This window comes from Embiotoca jacksoni, unplaced genomic scaffold (assembly GCF_022577435.1).
Source record: "Embiotoca jacksoni isolate LCO1_2020_lvr unplaced genomic scaffold, fEmbJac1.0.p SCAF_11, whole genome shotgun sequence".
Taxonomy (NCBI): Eukaryota; Metazoa; Chordata; class Actinopteri; family Embiotocidae; genus Embiotoca; species Embiotoca jacksoni.
Window position 1 is genome coordinate 2,533,564 of NW_027185241.1, and position 19,938 is coordinate 2,553,501.

Here is a 19,938-nt window from a genome sequence, read left to right on the forward strand (position 1 = left end):
GACCCTAAGCATACTGCCAAACTAGTTAAAAAGTGGCTTGAGGACAACAAAGTCAATGTCTTGGAGTGGCCATCACAAAGTCCTGACCTGAATCCCATCGAAAATTTGTGGGCAGATCTGAAAAGGCGTGTGCGAGCGAGGCGGCCAACAAACCTGACTCAGTTACACCAGTTCTGTCAGGAGGAATGGGCCAGAATTCCAGCAGAGTACTGTAAGAAGCTTGTGGAAGGATACCCAAAACATTTGACCCAAGTCATGCAGTTCAAAGGCAATGCTACTAAATACTAAGGAACTGTATGTAAACTTTTGACCTCGAAGAAAGTAATGAAAACTTCTCTAAAATGTTCTCTTTCTCATTATTGTGACATTTAGCAAAAGTTAAATAATTTTGGTAATCCTAACGGACCTGAAACAGGAGAGGTTTAGTCTGATTTAACTTCAGACAGTGATTTAAAAAAAAAGTGTTATGTGTCTTTTTGCACAGTGTATGTAAACTTCTGGTTTCAACTGTACATAATATTTCTGGAAAATTGATAAACAGACACTTAACAGATTAACTCTTTTTATATATATATATATATATATATATATATATATATAAAAATTAAAAATCCTCACAAGTAGCCCAAAAATAAGCAGTCTACCACTAAAAAAATTTTTGTTTCTTATTCAAAGAAAACTTTTATTGAATTGATCTATGATCTAAAAAGAAAAACTCAGTGTTCAATTGGATTAATGTGTCTGTTTAAAGTTATGAACCAGTAGGACAACATCTTATTCAACATGCTAAGTATCAGTAACATGGTATATATCAGTAGAAGACTACCATTTATCATTTATTTTATCATTTAAAAATTAGAAAACAATTTTTTTTAGATCTGCTGCTAAGAGATGTGTCTGAGATGAGATGCTCAGTGGTGAAAAAAATATAAACCCTAACCCAGAAATGTATTCAGGAGCTCCAGTTCCCCATATCAGCCCATACAATGATAGAACAGTCCTGTAGAAGAAGGCAATCTAAACATAGCTGCAAACAGCTATGTATTATTTAATCCACCATGGTATTTATGTCCATGTAGAAAGAGAAATTACAATTACCACCTCGCCGTTTTATGCCTCCGCCAACCAGTCAAGTTTACATCAATGTGTTTGTCATATATGTAGCAAAGACTTTGAAGGAATTGGACCAATAAAGCTGATTTGATAGAGCACAAAGTTGTAACCATGACAGTAGACAATGTTTTAAATATAAATGTTGCCGCAAAGAAGCTACAAATTATAAAATATTAATTCTTCACTGAAGATATACAATCACCACAGCTTCAAGGTGGACACCCAAAATTAGTGCCACAAATTCAGTGTGCAACCTATTATGAAATATAGTCACAAGCTTCCATTCTGTTCCCAAGTCATTGTGTTAAATAATGGCCAGAAAAGGTTTTTTTTGCATAACATTATGATGTCGCAGTGAAGTTGACCTTTGACCTTTTGGATACAAAATGTCATCACTTCACCGTGTAATCAGACATTTGTGTGAACTTTTGTCACAACTAATGAATTAATTATTGAGTTATGGTCTCAAACATGTCTTGACACAGTGGCATTTGACCACTAAATTCATCCCTTTGTCCCAGTTGGCGTTTATGCCAAATTTGAAGAAAATCCCTCAAAGCATTGCTGAGATATTGTATTGAGGAGAATGAGACAGATGAACAGACAACCTGAAAACATGCCTACATCCACTGCTGTCGCCAGTGCAGGAGCATAAAAATCACTGAATTATAAACCCTCTTGAGATTTAATATGGCACAGATGATCTGAAACCCTCAAGTAATCAGAAAGTTGAATGGATGTAATGTTCTCACTGGCGTAGTCATAAATACACCTGCAATCCATTAGGAAGTTTCCCATTCAGCATTATTTTCATCTATTGGAATGAAATTTGCAACGCTAGGTTGACTCAAAACAGGCTTTCTTACAGCCCACTTCATTTCATAACAATCAATCACATGCCAAGTTATTCGGTAATACTATAAATGCAAGCAATATTTCACATCTCTATTGTGATTATTGGTAAAAACAGACATGAAGTGCTTGAATGGATTACAGATTTTTTTTGGTGGTGCCTTTAAGTTTACTATGAAATGCATTTGCAGACATTGCTACTTTTCTTTATTGCACAAGAACATATGGAGTGAAAGGAACTCATCTGTGTTATGCATAGAAAATCGTTATCTGCAAAGTTGAGCCACTGCAGATTGTGAGATGCTGTTGAAAGAGATGCAATTGGGTGGATGCTGAGTTCATTTCCGTGCAGTTTCTCTGCAAGTATCTGGTCACTACTTTTGAAAAGCACATTTCCTGCTCAACGGATACTTACTAAACTACATAAAACTGTTCATTTTATTGCAGTTCAGTACAACATATCTACCATAAATTTACTTTAGGGGAAGTTTATAATGTTCCATTTTTGTTGACAAACGTGTCAAAAATGTAAATTTGGTGAAATGTTTATTACTGAGGTCAACGTTAAAAGTGTTTGCACTGGTGTAGGACTACATTATAGTGAAAGGTGCTCCTAACTTTTTGTCCTCCCTTTTTACATGTAAGGGATACAAATTTTAGGAACAACATAGTAAAACATTACCACTACGCCCACAAGTGCAAAAATAATTCCCAACGTAATGACAATGTTTATAAACTGAACATTATAGGCATCTATACAAATTATGGCAGATCATTTGAATTTAACTGCAGTGGACTGTTGCAGGTGTATAGTGGTGCATAAGTGGCACATTAACATACAGAGTTAATGTACTGTCAACTAATAGCTGGTGACAAACAGAAAAGAGCAAGGAGCCTAATGATAAATACTTGTAATAATAGTAATATGTCCTCAATACAACAATAATAAATCAAACATCCTCGTTCAGGACAGACACTCAGTAGCTTTTACCCGTAGAAATATAGTCACTACAGTGAGCTGTGATCTGGGGATTATTAGGCTCCCAATACATGATGTTAATAAAAGGCTGCAGACCCATTTATCCTATTGTATTTCTAATCCACAGTTTACAACACTGCGATGTAACGAAAGTGTTTTGACCGACGGCGGTAAAGGCGGAAGGAAACATGAACCCCTGAGCGGCACAGAGCTGCTGCCACACCCCCCCCCCCCTCTCTCTCTCTGAACACCGCAGACTTCAGCCGAGACACACACACACACACACACACACTCTCACTCTCACTCACACACACACACACACACACACACACACACACACACACATAGGTCTGACACAACAGCGCAGACACACAGAAGACCAGGGAGAAATTGTCTTTTACTTTTCTCTACATTAAACCGTGGTGCCTGAATGTGACGCGACGACAACTGAAGGACAACGCCGACCGGTAAGCGGTTTATTTTTATTTTTTTTAATCCTGTGTGTCACTATTTCGGCGCAACATTTATGTAGAAAATGAAAATGAAAGTTTTAGTAATAATATCTTTTCTGTGGCAGTAACATGAAATACAAGACGTACAGTCGGTAAAGTGAAATTGCTCAGCACCGGGATCATTCGCGGTAAAAAAAAAAAAAAAAAGAGTCCATTTCTGCGCACAAATACCGACCATTACGGCTTTTTTTGTTTTTGTTTTTGTTTTTTTTTGTTTAATCATCAAAGGGAGCCATAGTTGTCAATTCACCAGATGTGATGTTAAGTGTCTCTTTGGTAGACTTACTATTTTCTTGACGCTTGGTTCGATGCATCGTTACGCATGATGCCTATGAAGAGACGCCAAAGGAGATGCACTGTGCATCCCATCCAGCACATGACCCACTTGCTTGCCTATGCTGTCTTTTTTTTTTTTTTTAAGTAGTCTGCCTCTCAACATGCCACTTGACTGAGTAAAGTGAAAATGCCAGTGTGATGCAGTCAACATTGTTTAATGGTTAGTAATGTTCTAAAGTGCATCTCCAGACCACCGGAGGATTTAATGGGGACTTCAGTAAAATGAGCCCCTCGTTCTAACTAGTTGTGTGACTGCTGTTTTTAGCGGTTAGGTCGGTGAAAGAATGACTGGTGTGATTGCACGTTTCACCAAGTTGTCCCTCCACCTACAGTAAACAGCTACAATCAAGCCTGCCAAGTCATATATAGCAACACAAAATTGTGTCTCTCATTGTCTCTGTAAATGCTCATCTGTTTGGGTTTTCTGGTCCAACGTGAATCTATTTATGGGGATCCAAAAAAATAACAACAACCTTGTTCTGCATGTATCCTGCAGCTGCAGGATCCTGGTTGAGGCTGATCCTCTTTAGCAAATACAGGCTGCACTATAAGTACACGCACAACATGTGGCCATGTCCAACTGTATTGGCAGAAGCACTACAAAAACAAAAGTTTTCTTTTCACTTTGGTTTGGGCCATCCACTCTGTGAATGGACTGAAAGTATAACAGGGGCTTCTGTGGGGTCCTGTGAATATTCTCACTTTTTCACAAAAGTGCAAATTTTCACATCCAACTTTTTACCATTTGGTGTCATAATCCTCACACAATCAAATACACTGTGCCTCTACCGCAGAAAGTATTCCATTTGTGCCACTCATGATTAGCTACATAAACTGTGCCTCTGGCTTTATGCAGAGATTCCAAGCTGCAAGAAAGCAAACGACAACTGAGGGTGTTTTGGAAAATCAATTGGTAAAACTACAAGTCAACATTTGCCAGGCTGTTCCCAAATGACCAAAATAGAGAGGACCTTTAGCAGATGGGTTCCCTCCTCTGTGCAGGAGAGCTCCACAAATGTGGTGATGACAGAGAACTGAGAAGCATGTCGGTGCGAGGATGCCTCTGTGGTGCTGCCATTTTCCAGGCAGATGTAGCCTAATATAAATCATAGAAACTACACAGTGGCAGAGTTGTTAGTCTACAACCTGCTGATGGTCGTAACAATATACCTGGGTGGTTAATAGCCCCACAGATATTTACATAAACAGGTTGCCTGGCGAAGAAGAGGGGGACACTGAGGTAGCATAAAGTTAGCTGCAGCTTGTGGTGCACTGTAAACCCGGGTAAGTTGATTTTAGTTAATCATTATTTTGAGGTAACCCCTTGCCTCAAAATAATGATTAAATGATTTAAGTGAATGAATAAGTGAATTAACTAACTACTTGTCAAAGTAGAACCAACTTCAGGAGAGAGTATCTTGAGTACGATGCAGAAACGCAAAGCAAACTTTGTAAAAACAAGAAAAAGGCGCGACGTCCGTTCATCAAAGATACCCTGACAAGTCTTAAGACGATTAGCCGATCAGATTCTGACACCTTGCTGCATTGCGGTTCAGGCAAAAAAAACAACAACAACAACTTATGTTTTAAGTTTATTCAACTTAAAATTTGTAGTTCACCCATTTCTTTGGCAAAAGAAAGATTTTTTTTAGGCTACCTTTTAAAACTACCAGTTTACCCAGTGATCACCTCAAAATAGTACAATTTACTTAGGCTGTTTAAGCGAGGCAACAAAACTACTTCTATTCTTTTTTTTTTTTTTTAACAAAAATTTACCTAAATCATTTAAGCAGAAACAAGTTCCGGCTTAGCAGTGTGACCTTTAAAGCCAATTTGAATGTTGTTGTCATCTGTTCTTGCCGGTCATTAACAAAGACTAACGTTGCAGTTAATGTTTGTGTGAAGTCAGCCTGTTGCAGCAACTCCCCGCTGAGAGCCCCCCTGCTGTAGCGAAGAAATTTCCCCTCGGGGATTAATAAAGTGAAATTTAAAAAAAAAAAAAAAAAAAAAAATCATCATTTGTTTTTCTAGCAGCTACTGTTGCTCCCTGAAGACAAAAGAAAGTGTCACCGAAAACTCATTCAAACAGCTACTCAGAAGTGTTTTTTTTTTTTTTTTTTTTAAATAACACACAAAGGAAGCTCAAAGCTTTATCTCGTCTTGAATAATGCCATCGGCTTCCTCTCCGTGCATGTGAAAAGTTTCTTGAGGGAACACCAGGAGGGGCTGCCACATTTCAATAACCAAACATTGTACCAATGACAGTTGCTGGGGCTTCTCTGTAATGGCGAGCGGGGTGTCTCGGGGGCACATATAGATAGCAAATGTGTTTCCAGCTGCTACTGTGGTATCCTGGTCTTAATGATAGGGCGGCTGATTGAGTGGAGTGTTTCTCTTTGAGCTGTGTATCGAGTTGCCGGCCCATTGTTGATCAGAGCTACTTTTGCCATTACATGAAATAAACAGCTGATGAGGATTACACAGCTGTCGCTCTCCACTCGAAGCAGAGTCTTAATCGTGTGTGTGTGTGTGTGCGTGTGCGTGTGTGTGTGTGTGTGTGCGTGTGCGTGTGTGCGTGTGCGTAGGCTCCTGCCGTCTGAGACCAATTATCACTTTGATTCCATTTTAGTTTCAAAACATCTATTCCGCCTTTAACTTCTGTACTTTGAGACCATTATTTTTCTGCCAGCCGTGTTGTAGACCTGATTTTCCAATTTACTGCGCCGTTTCAGTTTATATTTTGATGTTCCTGTTTTGTCTTGTTTGTTAAAAGGTCACCAAAGTTGCCCAAAGTACTCAGAGACAACCTCAAGTAAGGGTAATGTATCTCTGATTAAATATACTAAGAACCAGTGTGCTCCGGTTTGTTGTCGTTCTATTTAGCCTCAACTCAGTGACAAGGACACCCAGTAATAACACAATGAAAAAAAACCCTCTGAAATTTAATTTGAAAACAGGAAACACGCCGCGCTTTTGTGACTCCGTTGTCAGGGTACAGTGATTAATATCTCCGTCATTTCAGTGGTCGGCAGTTCAGGATACAGTAAATGTGAGAAAGCAGACTCAACTAAAAGTCTTCACGGGTCGAGTAAGACACGAGCTTTTGCATTTGCGTGCATGTGTGTCAGTGAGTATATTGGCGTGTGGCAATCTAGTAGCGAGTGATTACAGACCGAGCTTGCCACAGCCTTTCTGAGGGGCAGAAATCTCGGTGATTGGGCTGCAGACCACACAGTGTGGCGCGAAGGCAGCTGCAGCTGGTTATCAGTCGTGAGCTCAGAGTGAAGCTATCGAAACGGATCCCACCGTTTGATTCCGCCAAATAAACAGGCGAAGACAGTCGTTTGCTCGCACACTGTATGCTCCTAATGTGCAGACGTACCGCTAACATGATGTTCTGGTGTGTTAATAAAGCAGCCATAATGCAGTAGTTACTTTGGCTGGGAAGCCTGGCTTTGTGTAGCCGTTTTGTGGAGCGTTTCCTCTGACATCCCATTCGACGGTTTCAAGAACACTATTTTCAGCCATATGAAAATGTCTGAAACACAGATGTGTTTGCTTTAAACATCTTATTACAGCTATTACAACAAACTCAAAATAATCCTCTACAATTAAAGTTTTCCCCCCAGAGCTGCCTACAGGACCAACATCTTTCGATTCACTGAGCCAAAATTAGGAGGGCTGTCAGAATTTATTGATGTTACTGTTTAGTTGCCACATGCTGGAGAAGGGGGCACATCTGAATGCCATTGAATGTGCACAGTAAGCAAAGCTGACAGTCTGTTGAGGCTGGACCTTCAGGAAATTATTCTCTTAAAGCCAAAAACAACAAGCTGCCAGGAATGAGGAGAGTGGGAAGTTCATAAAGCACGAGGAGCAGGCGGGGGAAGATGGATCTATTTCAATGCTCTCCAAAATAGTAGCAAGGATGCGCACTGGGACCACCATGTGATAGCGTGCGCTGCTTTTGAAATCCCTGTCATGTGTAGTCGGCAATTTCCTCCCTCCAAAGTCCCTGAAGAGGACTCTCATAATGAAAGATCAATTATTTGATCCCGGGCTTTTACTGTATGAGGATCATATGTCACAGATAATGCCTTGTGGACCCGGGAAGGAACTACACCCCCTTACTATAGAGCAGTACGAGTATAATTCAGGGAGTCTACAAGTGAAGCCCTGGAAGAGTTGAAAAGAAACATCCTTTGAAGTTAAAAGTATACTGAGGTCGGTGTGCACTGAGCTGCGCACACAGAACTCGGGTCAGGGGCATAGTGAAATAATCAATTACCTATTTCCCCTTCAATCTAGTGGGGTGACATTAAGTTTTAATATTTAACTTTGGATAAGTTGGATTCGAGTTTAACAGTAACCAGAATCAGGAACACAAGGCAAAAAAAACATGCAAAGGCTAGAAAAGTCCAGTCTTATATTGTCTGTAAATACTCCTGCGTGTTTACGATGATGTAAAAATGCATTTTGAAGTTTAACACTTTCCATATAGTTTTCATAACTTCAAAACAGTCACTTCAGTTGTTTGTGTGAAACATTTTAGCGCATGACTTCACATTTACACGTTTCATTTGTTACACTCAACTGCCGCTAAACAAGTTCACACTTTTCTCATAAATATTAAATATACAGAGTATATGAAGTTGTCAGTGGTGAGGGTTTAAGAATACTTTTTTATATGTCAGTTGATCATTTAGGGATAACTTAAGACTGACTTAAGGGTACTGGACATGTTGGCTTTATTCCACCTTATTAAAAAAAACTCTTGTCTTTTTGTGGAAACGGTGAACTAAGAACAAACATTTCCATCACTAGTTTTATGTTAATTAGACAGAAAAGTCCTCTGTTGTGAAGGAAATACAAAAACTATAGTGCATCATACAGATATGTGTATTTTCGTATTATTATATATTGTTTTGTAGTGGGCTCAAAAGATAGTCAGATGACTGACAGAAGACAGCCCTTTATGCAAATGATCAGTGACTAAATAAAACTGCTTCTGTTTGGATGCCCTACACTCCTACAGATTGCCTCCTTCCTTTTTCACAGCTGTTCTGTTTCTTCACACAGCTTTGTCAGGAAAGCTGCTTTTGAAATGCATCCCGGGTAGTTCTTTGTCAGATATCTTGTTTCAAGGATATTTAACTCTTGCCTTTCTTAAAATTCGTTTTTCTTCTATGCCTTTTTATTTCAACTGCTCTCTTAGATGAATACAATCAATTCTATGGTGGCAGCGCCTTGAAAAGGTGATTGGATTAACTTTTTTCTTTTAGCACGTGTACTGCTAGCTCTGACATCATTTTCTTGTATCCTAACCCGATTGTACGACGCTTTTGTGTGACAGTTCGAGGTGGGCTGAGTGCAGTGATGTCCAGGTCCACAAAGTCAGCCTCTAGATCTCGGAGCCGATCAAGGTTCAGGTCAAGATCCCGTTCCACCTCCCGCTCTAGAAGTCGCTCCAGGTCCCGGTCGAGGAAGCACCGCTACAGGTACGAACAATCCTCCTTTCTTTGGCTGTATACTGTGTATTTGTGGTCAAGATCAGCTGCATTTATTGTTGAAGATGCTCCCTGGCTGCCAAATCTGACTTACTAAAATAAAGTTTAAAAACGGATTCTTGAAAAAAAAGTATCATACGGCTACATGCGAGTGAAGAATGCCGTAATTCACAAAATGCTTCCCAAGTATGAATGAGTTTGTTGTCATGAGGAAAAGATAAACTCGTAGCAAGTGCCTCGTTATGCACAGACGTCAACATTGATCGTCCCATAATGTAATACCCCTTTTTACTCAATTCTATGTTGTAAATCTTTACTTGTCCAAAAGGATTGGGAATTTAAGGTGAATAACGATTTGACATGTAAAAAATATATATATATAGGCAATGTCAACAAGTACTTCCCTGCTCTGTTATAACCAGCTTTTCCCGTATGCCATATATCTGTTGATCGTCCTATGCAAAGCCTCGTCTTGTCCTGGACTTTATAAATTTGGTTCTCATGAATAGACAAAGCTGAATTTGGCTTCTGTATCCAAAGGAAATTGATGTTTGAGAAAGAGTTCAGCTGTCGGTTTCGGAAATCTGGTTAAATTAGGCTGGGTTATTATTATTATTGTGCGGTTCTCATTACATAGGAAAATAATATTTGCATATCAGTTAATCTCAGTGCAAATATTTGAATCTGGCCTTTAATCAAGAAGGCAGTGTTTGCTGTTTGTTGTTATGGCTGTCGAAATCCCCCGGCTGAGGGGTTATCTGCGAACTGCAATATGCATTTGGGGGAAAAAAAAAAAAAAAAAGAAATCTGATAGCTTTGCTGTTTCTGGCATAATGACTGTGGCACTGCAATAAAATGGCGGGGTAGATCATTTCCTGGCAATGTTGCAGTTTGTATTAGAATAAGCATAAAGAGGAGACACGTCATGTAAACCAGAATCTCATGGTTTACTCTTCCTGAATCCACCTTGCACATGTGCAAACGGAGTGTGGTCTTGCATGGATGCACACATTTGCATGATGTACACGTAAATAGAGATTCGCATACAAAGACAGCAGGAAATGCACACATGAACGCAGAAAATATTTGTTTTCCGACACACCAGCGAGCAAGTCATCCCCAAAAATAATGAGTTTTCTGTTGCCAATATCTTTTTTTGATGTTCAACCATTGTTGCTCTACCACAGTCAGAGATGGAGGTACAACATAGGCTGCTGGGTTGTGAAAGTCACCTCACTCTCCCACGGTCACTATATCTTGCTTTTACCAGTCTGCAGAGGACGACAGTATTAGCAACACTTAGTTAAGTACTTTCCTCACACTGCAGACTGACAAGCCACAGTGTATCTTGCTGGAGGTCAAGATAATGGTGTCAGGAGAACAATTTGAGTCTGAACAATCTCTTGTTAAAAAAAAAAAAATTAAATAAATAAAAAATCCCTAATCTTGTTGAACAGACCTTGTAATTGGCAAACATAGAGTCAAAGAATTCGAGTAGATTTTTTTTTCCCTCCTCTCGTACGGTGCATGTGACTCGCTGCTTCGCCAGAGCTGGCCAGAGGAGATGCAGTGTCTGTAGCTCGCTCTGTGAGTGTGCAGTGCTGCTCGGTGCGCTGCCTTCTTTAATCACTCTGTACTCCAATGAAAAAACACATTAGGTGAGTTATACGTTTTTCTTTGAAGCCCGTTTATGTATCTTTATAACGCGTTTGCATGTGCTGTGGTGGTTCTTTGCTCGGTCAGTAAAGATGATTGTTCTGCACTATTTTGTGAGTTTCCTAAAATATAGAAAATTTCAGCAAGGCTTTGTCTTATGTGAAGGTTTTTTTTTTTTAATGGGAACACTGAGCCGATACTTTTCACTGTAGCCGTATAAAAGTTGCTGACGATGTAGTTGTAGAATAAATACTCGTACATCACAACTAGTTAGATGTCTGCTCAAAACCTGAAGCATAATCTCAAACATGGCTGTGAAAATTTGGGGACATTGTGTTGAAATGTGGTTCGACTTTAAACGCGCATGCTGGTCTGATTGAATCATTGATTTAAGGAGGAGAAGAACATTGTACATTGTGGTTATAATCTGAAGACGGAGTAAAAAAAGTTCATGCTAAAGTATTGCATGAGGCTATGTGAGGTGCAGCGGAGCCACCATGTGGACTAATGGGACTCTGCAGCCTGGCTCAGCACTACACTGTGAACCCTCTGCTTACATCCATGCAGTACTCCTTAGTGGGCTTCTCTTGACGTGGAAACACACGTTATGCGTGTTTGGCCGGTTCCAACTGATATATGGCTGCACTTCCGCACATCGCTTTACTTTTAAATATTATGTTTGATGGTTTTATGATGTCTTTTCCAGATGTTACACCGATGGTGAACTTGGTTGATGAATGTTTGGAGCCTGTAAAATGGTTTAAGTGGTATAATAAAGAGTTTCTGGTTGTAATCGGTCATCCGACTGTAACATCTTTTCAGCCATCGTGTCATTCGGTGCGCTACACAGTCATTGTGAGACAAAAGTCAAGAGTTTATATGCTAATAAGACTGACCTGCTTATTTTGTATGTCAGTGGGATAAATAATTAAGTATGCGCCACCTTTGGAGGCAATAGTGAATGTTTTCTGATGAAAATAAAGATAGGGCGATAAATAAGAAAGATGTACACGTGCATCGTTCTGTGTTGTTGAAACTGTATCAAGACCTCAACGTGTTGTTGGTTAGTGTTTGTGGCAGTTACATTGCATTACATAACATTGCTCTGTATTTTCTATTTTTGCGGCCAGAAACCAGTAAAAAAAATTATTTCTGACCTACATTTACCTCTTTTTTTCTTTTTTTTTTTTTTTTTAAAAGTGAGTTCTTTTTTTTTCCTCCATCATTTTTTTCCCTAGCTCTAGGTCTCGGTCACGGTCACGATCTCATTCTCCATCTCATAACCGGGACAAGAAATATTCAAGGGGATACCAGAACAGCCGGGAGTTCCGGGGCTACCACCGCGGCTTCCGGAGGCCCTACAACTTCAGGGGCCGAGGGCGGGGCTACTTCCCACGAGGGCGCTATCAGCGTGGTGGTCGGGGTGGCGGCTACAACAACAACGGCGGCAACCACCACCACAACAACAACAACAACAACAACAACTATCGCCCTAACTGGAAGAATTACAAGCAGCATCCTCAAAAACAGCAACAACAGCAGCACCAGCAGCAAAACTATTCACGAGGACGATCGCAATGTTTGCAGAAACGCTCAGGGAGCCCCCCTCACGGTCATTCCCAGCACTCTGACCGATCCTCGTCTCCTTTATCCCGACACTCGCAGCATTCGTCTTCCTCATCGCACTCCTCATCTCCTAAATGCAGGTCAGCCCTGTTGCTGGCTAACCAAAACTCCAAAGATGTGAAAGAGGAGCAGTTGGCTTCCAAGGAGGTCCAAAAGGGAGGAGGGGGAGATGAGGAGCCAGCGGAGCATGTGGGGTTATTGCCAGGAGATGCTAAAGAAGGAGCAGGAAGTGGGAAAAGTGAGGGGAACTGGCAGGGCTTGACCGACTGCAGCAGCAGCAGCAGCAGCAGCCATAAGAAAAATAGTCCTCTGGCAAGCGCTGCTGTTATTGTTGGTCCGAGCAGCCAAACTACTAACCAGCCAAGTCCCCCTAAAATCACCAATGACAACAGCAATGGCGCCCCCACCAGGCAGATGGTCTGTAGCTCTTCCTCAACAAAGAAACCCTCACATGAAGGTCTAAATCCAATGCTTTCCAGCTTTGACTTCTTCTCCAATGAGGAATACCTGGATGGAGATAAAACGGCAATCTCCATTGCCTTCAGGAAGTAAGCCCAGTTTTACACGTAATCATCACATTGTTTTAGCAACATATAAGATTGATGACTGTTTGGTTAATTTGTCAGGCCACATAATGATTTATCTTGACTTTGCAAATTTTGAGTAAACTGCAGTTCTGATAATAGATTGAAATAACATTTAGAGGGATTCAAAATAAAGCAGCATTCATCATTTGTAGCGCTGATGCTTTTATGTCTTTAATTTAATAGATAAAGCCCTTGTTCAATTCTCATATTTCACTGTTTTCTTCAAAAAATCTGTTGCCATTGGCCAGTTCGATAAAGCTATTTATCTCTTTTTCATTGCTTAGGTTTTTGGAGGAGCAAAACAAAAAAGGAAAATCATCTTGGGAAAATGGCAAGAACACGGACGCAAATGATGCAGATGCGGAGCACGGGAAAGTAAATGGCAAAGCATCTGCAGTTATCTCTGACTCCGTGTCAAGAAAGTACAACGTTGACACTGATGGTGAAGTGTCTCTGAACAGCTTTTTGAAAGCTTCTCCGTTTCTGTCTGCTGACGGGGAGGAAGAGGATGAGACGATCATCAAGCCTCATTCAAAATCCCTTCAAAGAGACTTGCATAATGGAGACGAGTCCTCTAAGCCAAAGAGCAAGGTCACTCGCTCAGCCCGAGAACTGTTTGAGGATTGCCTCGGCAAATGGCAGAATGCAGCCTACCCGCAATTTGCTAACAGTGACCTCGACGCCATGGCAGAGGAGATATATCTCAGTGGAAAGCAGGATAAAGCAGCGGCCATCGCTGCTGCCCTCGCCAAGAGGGAGTTAACAGGGAAATTTGAAGAACTGACCCCTGACATGAGTTGCAAAGCCAGGAAGATGGCCAAATCTCCTCCGATCCCATCTCCTCCCCCACTAAGGAGGAACTCTGACAGAGAGATGCTTATGGTGAGAGGAGAGGACTCACCTCTCATGTCCTTGAGAAACCACGGGGCTAAATTTAATGTGAGAATGAATTTCCTTGGAGATAGCCTGATGAGGTGAGCATCGTTTAGTGGTGTTAGGTGTTACTTGTTTGAATTTTAGTCTATTTTCTATTAAGAGCAAAAGACCAAAGATTTTCTTTTTTTTTTGTCATTTCAGCTCTTCAGATATTTTAGCAGAGGAGCGACAGTTGTCTCAGGACCTTGTGCAGTCCTCAAAAAAGGATCAGGGGTTTCGCTCCATCTTTCAGCATGTTCAGGCTTCTCCGTTACAGAGGAGTCCCTCTGAGCTGTTTGCTCAACACATTGTCACCATTGTTCACCACATCAAAGGTGAGTTATCTGCCTCTAAGCCACGTCTTGCCATTCGATTCCCAACTCACAATAATCTGTGACAAGTTTTGCAGTAACGATACGAGTCACCTGTTTTTCAGAATCACACACTATCGTGCATTTACTTTGACCATTAATGTGACTCAAAGTATGCTCAAGTTAACTGTCATTAGCAAACTGCTTCACAAGTACATTTTGTTCTGAAAAAAATCCATATTATGTAGGCAAAACAGTAGGTTTGGCAAATATAGAATAGAAACAATACAAGACACACATAAGTACATTTGTCAAATCAGGCTTCCTCATCGCTATGACACAAAACTCATATTCAACTCTAATATTGCCCCGAAGCACTCCTGTTCATTGTGATTTGCAGTATTATCTACAACGTCCTAATTATAACAAATCTAGATGCAACCATTGCCTTCATTTTTTCTTCCATCTACTCTCACAGCTCAGCACTTTCCGTCTTCTGGCCTGACTCTAAACGAGCGATTCACCTTGTACCAAAGACAAGCTGCAGAGAAGGAAATGATGAAGCCAAGAAAAAGCCCAGAGATACACAGGTAGAGTCGCCTATTGAGTGACCCTCTCACCTTCAGTGTGCTGTGGCTTCACCTCCTCTTTTAACAGCTTTCAGGTATTTCTCTCATCTTTCCTACCTGATAAATCAACAGACTATCTTGGCTTATTTGTTCTCATGCTTGATGGAGGTCAGTTTTATTTTCACAGCAGTTGTTTTCTTTTTTTTTTTTTTTCTGTTTTATGTTGCCTTTCTGGTTCAATGTAGCTCACAGTCTGTTTGTTTGTTGTGGCACCTGTACTGTGGTTCATTTTCTGGCCTAAACTGTGTTTTTTTTTCCCTCACAGGCGAATTGATGTTTCACCAAGTGCTTTTAAGAAACACTCGCAACTTTTTGAGGCGATGAAAAGCTCAGAGGATGGCACTTACAAGGTGACTGAACATTTTGCAGTATGACGTATGTTGGAAAGACAAACAACAGCAAACAAGTGAGCAAGCCAGATGCCTTTAGACTACACTCTCCTGAAGCCTGTGGCTTTCCTTGAAGGGAGATGCTCCAAGTCCAAGAAAGGCAAAATAAGGCACTTTGACTTTGATGTTTGTTATGTCGCCTCACATGGTGAATTGGTTGTATTGTGGGCACAAGCCTGACCAAGGCTAATGAATCAAATAAGGTCAGAAATGGAAGCCTCTGTGCCAAAGCTGTTCAAAGGACTCTAAGCAATCGTCTTCGTAAGTATTTCTTAAAGAAATTACGGAACGGAAATAACCAACAGCAAGCACCTCATGCACCTGCGCTTCTATTTAAATGCTTAACATTTTAAGAGATAATATTTCCTATTGATGCGCATGGACACAACAGGTCAATCTGTAAATGTCAGGAGAAAATACTACTAAGAACCAAGTAAACTTAAGGTAGCATGAACAATCATATCTCATTGTTCTACACTGTTGAAGAGCCATACTCGTTTTGCATGCCACAACCAAGTTCCTATGAAGTACATTGGTGTATTACCAAGTTAATTCCCAATATCGCAAAGTCTTTAGATTGGTTTCCATGGAGATTAGCTCAATGCAGCTATTGGAGCCAGTTCATGGTGTCAGTATGGTATGATAATCAACATACAATAACTAGTTTGAAATAGAAAAGTCATCGCAGTGAACATTCAGCAACTGTTCTGAAACCACCTGGTGTGTTTTGAATAACCTAAACGCACCTCGTTGCTGAAGCTCAGCCATTTAAAATGTGGAAATGAGATGCCGGAACTATTGTGAAGCGTGGAAGGCAAACAAGCAAGGAAGGATGATGGGAAATAAGTTGGTGCCGTTTGTTGCTGTTGAGTGGACTGAGTGGATTCCTCATGAATGTTGGCATGTCCCACTAGCACTTGAATGCACCACTGAGAAGGTCTTCAAAACACACCGTTCTGACATTTCACCATGCAATGACATAACTTTGCCATAAGAAAAAGCTGACTTAATGTTGACTGTGATGGACTGCGTTGCTAACATCTTTTCAAGTTGATTTTCATACCATATTTAAAAAGCTGCTTTGAGGATGCAAAAAAAAAATCCTTCTGAAACACAGGCTTTGGAGAATGATTCCAATTTCTTCTAATAAGTATGTAAAACTGCTGGTTTGGCTGTTTAAGTACACTGGAAAATTCCCTCCAGATTGGCTTGGTTTATTCATGCCAGCTGGCTGCCACCCAGGTCTTTTCCCCACTTTTCCCAAGGACATCACCATTTAATTTATAAACCAGCTTGGCTGAGCAGACTGATAGCATCTACATGCTAATCCAAAGTCTGTCCACGACGTTGTGTTCTGTTTTGATTTGCTCAGGACGGCGGAGAAAAAATGAAGGGTGATCCAATGGACCTTCGTTTGGATATTGAGCGCCGCAAAAAATATTCCACCCATGAAAGAGATTATAATCAGGATCGGGGAAGAGATATGGGAGATTCCCCAGATTCTTGTAGAGAGAGATCTGTGGAAAAGTCCTCCAAACACCGCAAGAAATCAAAGTATGTGCAACTGTCTGGTCTTTATTGTTCATCTCCTAATATGTTGAATGATTCTGTTCATATACGATGCACTATAAACAGCTGGAAATGGAGGAATTTGCATGTACCATTTCCTTTTTCAGGAAAAGTAAGAAGAAGCGTTCTCGCTCCAGTTCATCGTCATCTTCTTCATCTTCTAAGTCTCAAAAAGATGAAGGTTTACCTCATGAAAAATCGGATTCAAAAGATGAAGGTTTCAACAGGGCACAGCTGGGTCAAAAGGAGTCACCAGGATCAGCTGAAAGAGGACGGCCTTGTGAAGGATTTGTAAGTTTAATAAAAGAGCAGAGTTTGGAGCAATGGGAGTCTTTGACTTGCACAGTTTGTTCTGTCAGGGATTTTTGCTCCTTTTCAATTCCTTGTCTTTTTCTCTAATTATAGCAAGTGAGAATTCGTGGAAGGGGCTGGAACAGAGGCAATAATCAGGGAAACGGTTCACACTGTAATCCTGTGAACGTGGCAGTGCACCTAAAAAGTGACGACTGGGACCCAGAATATACTCCAAAGAGCAAAAAATACTACTTGGTAGGATTGATTTCTTTCCTCATTTATAGTTTGATTTTATCACCCACCTGCTGTCATGTGGTACCACATTTCCGACTACACATTAGATTTTGTTTGCTTGACACATCTTCATCGCTTGTTCTTAAAATTTTCAGCACGACGACAGAGAATTGAAGTCAGAGGGCAAGTGGATGGACGGCCGAGGGCGAGGACGGGGAAGCTTCCCACGTGGAAGGGCACGATTCATCATCCGCAAAGCCACCGGGGGCTCCGATACTAAATGGGCCCTCGATAAGTTCCACGCCAACGGCAGCGCGCAGGACAAAGAGGCAGAACAGGACCATAAAGGGGCAGAAATGGACTGAGACAATACTTGAGCGGTGAAGCAGTCTGCTGAAAATCTTAACTGTCTTCTGTGTCGTTATGTGATCTGACTGATTTTTATCCACCACAATGGACCGTAAATGCAGATTTATATGTTTTAAGTCTCGGCTACTGCTATGAAAACTTTTGCTTAAATTTCACTTTGACTAGACACAACCGTTTCCTACATCAGGATACAGATTGTGACTAATACAAGCACTGTTTTAGGGTGAATTGGTGTTTCTCGTGAAAATTCTATTCAAGTTTTTGTTACCTTTCTTTGCTTTATTTGGTAAAATGAATTTCAGCATTATAATAATATTTACACATTTCTCATGAGGGTGATTAGAAAATAGCTCACTTAAGCTCTTGTATTTTGAATTTGCAAGAGAAAATTACTGCACATTGTTAGTTGAATCAGCTTGTGCCTTATACTTGTGAAAACAAAGAAATGTTTTCGAAATAGACTACAATAAATGATTATGCTGCAAATGCATTAAAATGTATTGTCATTTCCCAACTAAGAGTTAGGAAGATTGTGTGTTGTTTTAAGTCTGTGTCTAGTCTGGGCGAAAATGACAGCAATAAGTACACTGTACTGTTCATGTTGACATAAACACACCACTGTTTTGCCACTCTATAAATGACCCTGATATGAGAATGGGACCAAAATGTACTGGGTCAAAGGTTGTCTGTCATTATATAGCAGCCAACTAATTCTCAACTCTAGCTGGATGCAACCGTCTAAGGCAAACTACCTGTACATTTTACATGCTCGTGAAACATTTTTCTATCAGAGATTTCTATAGTAGCCTTTGCTTGATCTTGGATACCACTTATCAGTGTATACTATTGATAGTGATGATACATTTATTTTCTTCTTCTCCAAAGACATTCATCATAGTTTTGTACCTAGCTGGGCAGGATGTTGATTTTGATTGTGGTGGAGATTTTTATTGCCATAGACTTTGATGTATTTTTCATGGGTGTTTTATCAGCTATGTAAATTGTGTGCGATGTCATGATAAAACTGGTTAAAAATTTGAATTTGTTTCGTCTGTTGTTTGTAAAAACAATGCAAATACAGAGCAGTTTATAGTCTATCGAGTCCTAAAATAAGAATGATTTTTCAGTCAATATTATCACTGTCTTTTTTCTAGTCTTGGATGTCATCTGGCCAACTGCCTGTACAATTTAATAACATATTGTGTGTGCCTTGCTGTGGGTGCACTTGTCTTACTTGTACAATGTAGGCCTGCAGATTGAGATTCATTTGACTGTTTAAAGGTTACTTTCTTAGGGAATATTGCTTTTCTGAAAAATAGTTGTCACTTTTTTTTCCTCAGAGACTGTAAATTAAAGAAACACTGATTACTTTGAATTTTGCCTTTATGTGTCTTTTATTGCAATTTCTTTTAGATGTGAGAGCATTTGAGGTTCATCATTTTAAAACCTTACATTAAACATTGTAGTATCCTCCAACTAACTCTTTACTGACAAGAAAGAAACCTTTGCTCACAGATAGACAGTTATCACAGTTACACAGATGGTCACTGAGCATACAGTACCATAAACAGCCTAGTGTACATTGTAAATATACACGTTGAGAACCATAGGACTGGAGTCCAACTCCAACTGCCTCATTTTCCCTCCAAACCACAGCAGCAAATTCATCCATCCATCCATTATCTATACCCACTTTTATCCTGAACAGGGTCATGGGGGGCCTGGAGCCTATCCCAGCTCACATTGGGCGAAGGCAGGGTACACCCTGGACAGGTCGCCAGTCCATCACAGGGCCAACACTTCTAGACAGACGGAAACAAAGACCATTCACAACTAAAGACAATTTGTAGAATCACCAATTAACCCAAGACGCATGTCTTTGGATGGTGGGAGGAAGCCGGAGTACCCGGAGAGAACCCATGCAGGCACAGGAAGAACATGCAAACTCCACACAGAAAGGACCTGGCCCGGATTTGAACCCGGAACCTTTTTGTTGTGAGGCGACAATGCTAACCATTGCACCACCGTGCCACCCTAGCAAATTCATGTAAATCCATTTT

At 40.5% G+C, this 19,938-nt stretch overlaps 1 protein-coding gene across 1 annotated transcript; it reads left to right on the forward strand.

Annotated features, from left to right (window-relative positions):
- The first annotated feature begins 3,219 nt into the window (after positions 1–3,219).
- Positions 3,220–19,253, forward strand: thrap3a (thyroid hormone receptor associated protein 3a). The gene is made up of 11 exons (XM_069142039.1): positions 3,220–3,411; positions 9,146–9,290; positions 12,194–13,129; positions 13,453–14,142; positions 14,246–14,418; positions 14,873–14,984; positions 15,289–15,373; positions 16,785–16,966; positions 17,089–17,272; positions 17,387–17,530; positions 17,665–19,253. Exons 2-11 carry the CDS (start codon positions 9,169–9,171, stop codon positions 17,872–17,874), a joined length of 2,838 nt encoding a protein of 945 aa, XP_068998140.1. The 5' UTR covers positions 3,220–3,411; positions 9,146–9,168; the 3' UTR covers positions 17,875–19,253.
- The last annotated feature ends 685 nt before the right edge of the window (positions 19,254–19,938 follow it).